This window comes from Bison bison, unplaced genomic scaffold (assembly GCF_000754665.1).
Source record: "Bison bison bison isolate TAMUID 2011002044 unplaced genomic scaffold, Bison_UMD1.0 scf7180017864270, whole genome shotgun sequence".
NCBI classification, from domain to species: domain Eukaryota; kingdom Metazoa; phylum Chordata; class Mammalia; order Artiodactyla; family Bovidae; genus Bison; species Bison bison.
In genome coordinates, this window is record NW_011494842.1 from 8,330,877 (window position 1) to 8,337,750 (window position 6,874).

The 6,874-nt window shown below is 47.0% G+C and overlaps 1 protein-coding gene across 1 annotated transcript in view; it reads left to right on the plus strand.

Moving 5' to 3' along the window:
- The window catches only part of PNPLA1 (patatin-like phospholipase domain containing 1), a 51,484-nt gene extending 46,242 nt beyond the window's left edge, over positions 1 to 5,242 (plus strand). The window contains exons 7-9 of the mRNA XM_010848658.1: positions 11 to 382; positions 3,473 to 3,551; positions 4,669 to 5,242. Of these exons, the coding sequence (XP_010846960.1) occupies positions 11 to 382; positions 3,473 to 3,551; positions 4,669 to 4,798 (581 nt within the window). The 3' untranslated portion in view covers positions 4,799 to 5,242. The remainder of the gene's footprint in view (positions 1 to 10; positions 383 to 3,472; positions 3,552 to 4,668) is intronic.
- Positions 5,243 to 6,874: the final 1,632 nt, after the last annotated feature.

The window sequence follows — 6,874 nt, forward strand, 5'->3', positions numbered from 1 at the left end:
CCCCCCCCCCCCCCACCTCTGTCCTCACCCATGCCGGCACCCGAATCCACATGTGACTGGCCTGTGGAGCCGCCGGTTTTATCACCTGCATCGCCACCAGCCTCATCACCGTCACGTTCTCCGACTGACTTGCCACCTGCGTCACTCCCAGCCGTGCCCTTACTCCCCAGCTCAACACCTGGGCTGTCACCTGTACCACCATCACAGCAGATACAACCGACTGGGTCACCGCCCAAGTCCCCGCCCCCCCAGGCAACTGCATCACCCAGGCCACCCCTGGGGCCTTGCGGTGTGGGGGCACCTCCAGCATTGCCCCGATATTCTTCTTCAGCATCACCTGCACAGCCACCTGTGGAGGAACTGGGCCCAGAACAGCCCCAAGGTATGGACCCCTCTGGCCTGTCTCAGCTGCCTCACATCCGGAGCCCATTGGCAAGTGTGTAATGATGTGGTAGCTATAGCCATCGCTTTAGAGGGGTGCACTGGTGAGGTTAGTTAGCCCTTAGCTTTAGTGGCTCTACTGGCCTTCCCTGGTGGCTCAGACAGTAAAGTGTCTGCCTACAATGCAGGAGACCCGGGTTCGATCCCTGGGTCGGGAAGATCCCCTGGAGAAGGAAATGGCAACCCACTCCAGTATTCTTGCCTGGAAAATCCCATGGACGGAGGAGCTTGGTTGGCTACTGTCCATGGGGTCGCAAAGAGTCGGACACGACTGAGCGACTTCACTATGGCTATGAGGAGAGGCCACCATGAGAGGGCAGTGTACTTGACTTTTTGTCTTTTCCTTTAGTTTGTGTATGCGTCGCTTCCTTTGTGTCCGACTCTTTGCGACCCTATGGACCATAACCTGCCAGGCTCCTCTGTCCATGGGATTCTCCAGGCAAGAATATTGGAATGGGTTGCCATTCCCTCCTCTAGGGTATCTTCCCGACCTAGGGATCAAACCCGTGTCTCTTATATCTCCTGCATTGGCAGGCAGGTTCTTTACCACTGGTTCCTGTCCAGTGATTCTCAAAGTGTGGTCCCCAACCAGCGGCAACAGCATCACCTGAGAACATGTTAGAAATGCAAATTCTCAGGTCCTACCACATACCTACTAAATCAACAATTCTGGGGGTGGGATCCAGCTGTCTGCATTTTTTACAAGCCTTCCAAGTTCTTTTGCCCTCTCACGTTTGAGAACTGCAATTCTAGTAGATTTTTATTGTGAAAGCCACTGTGCCGGGGCAGTGGTACTCAAAGAGTGGTCTGTGGACCAGTGCCAGCCTCTGAATTGTCTGTTACTTGTGCACAATGAGATGAGTGCAGAAAGTGAGAGCAAGCATTTTGAAATGTTTATAGCAATAAGATAGAGCCGTGACATCCAAGAGTTTCATCATTTTCCTACTAGTTCATTTGTAATACATTTTACCAAAGTACTAGTCCATTATGGATTGTAAGTATGATTTTTAGAAATTGGTTCTTCAGTACAGATAGTTTGAGAAGACCCTCTCTGGGGGCTTCAAAGGTGAACTGTTCTCAATTCCTCACTCTCGGGAAATCTCCCTTCCGACAGAGGGAATGACATGGATGCTAACTTCAAAAATACAAGAAGAAATTCTTAGGTACTGTGTAACCAACAAAAACAGTGTTGAGGGTACTTACAGAGAATAAGATCACCTCTCTCTGGGGGGAAATAAGGAAGGCTTCTCGGAGGTGAGGGGTAATTTGAGAGGGGCAGGATTTTGACAACTGTGGTTTGTGGGATCTGACCGAGTAGAAAGAACATTTCAGATTTTGTTTATTCTAGAGGTCTGGGTGCAGAGAAGGAAGGTACAAGGCACCTTCAATGTAAAGGGGACACCTGATTGGCCACTGTAGGTGGTCTGGGTGGGGACCAACGGAGAGAGGTCCAAGTGATGGAATGAGGCCAGGCTGTAGGGTCTTCATGGTCCATCGGTCGGGCTTTCATAGTTATTATGATAAATAGTAGCACAGGTTAGCAAGGCTTCCTTATTTGTGATTCTGCCCCAGGTCAGGTGTGACCCCCTCCTTTTTCTGGAGTGAGTTCATTTTGGCTTTTCTGTTTTTCTTTTCTTTCCTTTTTTTCTTTCTCTCTTTGGGAATAGGTTCACTTTGCCTTTTATTTTGTTTTCGTTTTTCTTTTCTTGTCTTCCTTTCTTCCCTTTTTTTTTTTTAAAAATAGGTTCACTTTGATTCTTTCAATCACAAGACAAAAATACCAGAACATTAGGAGTCAGAAAGTTGGTCAAAGTGTTTCACTTGCTTTCTTATTCCCAGTTAAATGAAATGCATTTATTTTATGTTATCACACCAGTGCTTAAAGCCAGCCATCTTCAGGGGCCTGAACAATCATGAGTCTGGAGTTGGCATTCCTCACTTGTGTCGGGGGTGGGCAGAGGGCACAGATAGCCCAGTGATTTTCCATTAGAGGCAATATTACCCCAGGAGACATTTGGCAGCATCTGGGGACATTTTTGGTTGTCACCTGGTGGGGAACGTAGTCGGGAGAAGCCAGGGATGCTGCTAAACATCCTACAGTGCTCAACCCTTACACCAAAGACTTGCCTGGCCGGTGGCGTCAGGAGTCCTCAGGTCGAGAAGCCCTGCTGGGTCTCAGCAGTGACATCTGAGGCCATCAGGGGGAGTTGGACAGAGTGCCGCTCCCAGGGGTTCATGTTATTTGTTGTTTTGCCATGTTATTGTTGGGGGTGGGAGTGTTGCAGAAAGTCCTGGGGAAAATCCATAAACAAAGGAACCACAAATAGATCTGGGCAAGTGAGGGACAGCCAGCAGGTCCCCAGATGAAAGGTCTCCAAGTTCCTCAGATAGATGAATGTGCTAATTTATTCCATATTATTATCATTTACATGTGTTACATAATTACACCTTAATATTCATGTATTATATATCCCCATACTCGTCGGAAACATGCAGAGAGCTTACTTAAGAATAGTGGCCATGATGGGACTTCCCTGGTGGTCCAGTGGTTAAGACTCCACGCCTCCGATGCATGGGGAGTGGATTTGATCCCTGGTCAAGGGAACTAAGATCCCACATGGCCGCAGCATGGCCAAAAAATTTTGAAAAGAATACTGGTCATGAAATGATTTCTATTTCCTATTCCAGTAAAGAAGACAAAAAAAGCATTACAGAAAGTAGATGATGGAAGGTTCAGGCCCCTGTGGGGGATTTTCTTGAAAACTTTCCCTAACACAACTGGCTGCTTTTCAGGACAGAATTGTTGATAATATTATGTCAAGGGTTAGCTTCAGGCCTTCCCGCAGATGCTGTTGCCCTGGATCTCAGTCAAGTCCCCAAATATGATTCTGGTCCCAAATACGAGAATTTAAGAAAAAGAGTTTCTAAACATTCTCACTTTCTTCTTATTGTTATTTCAGAAATGACTAAGTACTCCTCCTCGCCGTCCCCATCTCACTCACATCTTCTATATTTTTATTTTTGGCTGTAGCTCCCTTTGCCTCTTCAAATTTGAAAAGCACCGTGCCTCTGGCTAATGTGAAGGAAACCGCCAGCAAACCTCACGCAGTGTGAGTATCTCCTTGACTGGGGACAGTTTCTTTCCTTCGGTCGCGGAGGGGGCCCAGCTAAATGATACTTTCCATCTCTTTAGCTGCCTGGGGATCCTCTTTGGATGTGATTACAGACCACTGCCTCCCTTCTCTCTCCTTCAGTGGGGGGACACGGGGACACGAGTCTGTTCCTGCCTACAGTGTCAGTCCCAGTCGCCGCTGTGCGCAATGGGGAGTGTACCTCCTCTGGATGCGGTGGGGGAGTGTGCACGCTTCCTCATACCTGACTCTCGGGGATGTCTCAGGTCAAGAGAGCTGGCAGGCCTGCTGCACCCTAGCCTTGGGTGGTTCCTGCACAGTATAAATTAAGGGAATTCTACCCCAAATCTCCCTTAATCCAAATTATTTTCTAACAGCATAAGAAGGGGGCTAATACTGCTATGTTGCAGATTGTCTCCAGAAAATCTTCTTTCATAATGCACCTCAACCATCTGGGTTGTGTAACATGTGCTCTGTTGTTACCCTTGCAGCTATTACGAGACGGCTGGGGAAGGTTTTTTTTTTTTAACCTCTCTGGGAATCACAATACCCAGGCTCCCTTGCTGACTGAATGCCAGTGGGGTTGGCCGGTGGAAGGCACCAGCAGGAGATCAGAGAGTAAATCAGGGTGTTGTTATTCACCAACCTCATCCCTCCCCTCCTTGGGGTAGCTCTGGCAGTGGCTGAGTTTTCCTATGGCCACCATCAGAGAAAAGGGCCCAAGGCACTTGTCACTTGGTATCATATCCAGGATATTAAAACATACCTGCTTCTCACATTAAGTATAGTTTTAATTATAAAATTTTTGGAAAAAGTTTACATACATAATTTTGTGCTTGGACATAAATTATGCATTTTATTCACATGATAGCTTACTTTATTGCATTGATGTGTAACTGTATAAAAGTTTGAGTTTCATTTGACTAGTGGCTATGATGTTCCTTAGGTAAACATTCATTGATTACAAAGTGAAAGTTCACTGGGGAACTCTGATGTTCAGCTGGGGTTGAGAATCATAACACTGTGTGTCTGTCTACCTTCTTAGCTGGAGTGGAGCCCTGTCATTAAGCAACCATGACTTCATCTCTTTGTCCAGGGAGAGGCCTGCTGAAGAGTCCAACTGGGTGAGCAAGGTATTCAAGAAGAACAAACAAAAGACAAGTGGCACCAGAAAAGGCTGCTTAAGACATCCACGAAGCAAGAAAATAGGCAGCAAAGTGCAGTGAGCATGATTAATGTCTCTAATTCCACAGAAAGGGAACGGCTGCAGGAAGATTATAGGGGTAGTGAGGGGGGTCAGTAAGGATCAGGATGAGGAGCTGGGCTTCGGAGTTGGATGCACCCAACATAACATTCCTGTTCAGCCACAGTCTCACCCAGGGAGCATGCTTAGGACTCTTGGTCTTTCTGAGCCTCTATCTCCTAGTAAAATAGGGCTAATACCAACTTGTAAGGCTGCTGTGAGGGTTTAACTAGGTCAACTGTGTAACTTGCTTCGCAGAGTGCAAGATGTGTAATAGTAGTCAATAATTAGTAGATATTATGGTTATAACTCCTAGAAGTTAACTAGCTACTTCTTAGCTTCTGAATAGAACTCTACTTAAAGAATATTAAAGTTGTCCACTAGTCCAATCTGCTATCTTCTGGAATAAAGTCGTCCACTAGACCACTAGTCCATCTGATATCTTCTGGAATAAAGTTGCTATTTATTCCTTGCCCCGTGCTAAAGTCACTTCAGTCGTGTTTGACTCTTGGTGATCCTATGGACTCTAGCCTGCCAGACTCCTCTGTCCATGGAGTTCTCTAGGCAAGAATACTGGAGTGGGTTGCCATGCCCTTCTCCAGGGGATGCTCCCAAGCCAAGAATCAAACCTATGTCTCTTCTGTCTCTTACTTTGGCAGACAGGTTCTTTACCACTAGCACCACCTAGGAAGCCCATTCCTTATCCCAGAGCGGGGAAAAAAAGAACTGTTCTTAAAAACCCAAGCTGTGGGTGCTCATGTGACTCACCATGTAGAGTTCCTAACTCTTGCCAACCTACAGCTAAAAGTCCTGACCAATGTAGGCCTGCTTCTAATTGCTTCTGACTCTATTAGATTGTTTTGGCTTAATTAGTCAAATGTTATCGAGCACCTACTAAATGCCATGGGGTCACAAAGGGTCAGACACAACTGAGCTACTAAGCACAGCACAAATGCCAAGCACTCTTCCACGTTCTGGGGATATCAAAGACGAATTCAGGGACTTCCTTGGTAGTCTAGTGGTTAAGACTCCACGGTCCCAAAGCAGGGGCCATGGGTTCAATCCCTTGTCAGGGAAGTTCTGCATGCTGCAGGGCATAGCCAAAAAAAAAGATATGGGCTGATACAGCCAATAATGTTTTCCATGGCAGTATAAGGGGCTTCCCTGGTGGTCCAGTGGTAACTCTGTGCTCTCAGTGCAGGAGGCACAGGTTCAATCCCTGGTCAGGGAACTAAGCTCCTGCATGCCTCATGGTGTGGCCGAAAAAAAGCAAGATAAATTCAACTTGATCCCCAACTTTGAAGATTTACCCTAAAGTTTGATTTACATGGGTTTGATCCTTGGGTTGGGAAGATCCCCTGGAGAAGGAAATGGCGACCCACTCCAGTATTCTTGCCTGGAAAATTCCATGGACAGAGGAGCCTGGTGGGTTACAGTCCATGAGACTGCAAAAGAGTTGGACGTGACTGAGCAACTGAGTGCACAGCAAGGGTGTAGGACTCAGGGCAGTCGCTGGTTTCTGGAACGTATGGGTGGGATCAGTGCAGCCTGGAATTAGTCACTCTGTTCCTTGGTCTCCAGCCTCAACACTTCCCTGACCTTTGAGTCTGTCTCCAGGAGCTCAGGGTCAGGTGCGGTCATGAGGGTGTAGGAACGTCTGCCTTGGATGTGGGGAGCTTCCCTGCAGCTGGGGTGCTCTCTGGGAGCCAGGTCCAGACTTGGCTCTTTGACTCCAGAGCCACACCTCTTTCCATGCTCAGAAGAGTGGGAACCGTGCGCTTCAGCCAAAGCTTCCTTGGTTGATAAACTTCTAGGAATCAAGGTGTTGTACAAAGAAGCAGGATGTGATAAAAACAAACAAAACGATTTTCACAAGCTGTGGGAAACCTTGTTGTTGATGAGTCACACATCTTGTGTGCCGTGTTCCTTTATAGAACAAGTTGATGAAACTACTGGAGGCAATATACCAATTGATCTTAAGCAATTCCTTGCAGATTTATTGCTATGAGTTTCAAAGACAAGGTTAGGGGACAGGGCGGGGGGAAATATATATATATAT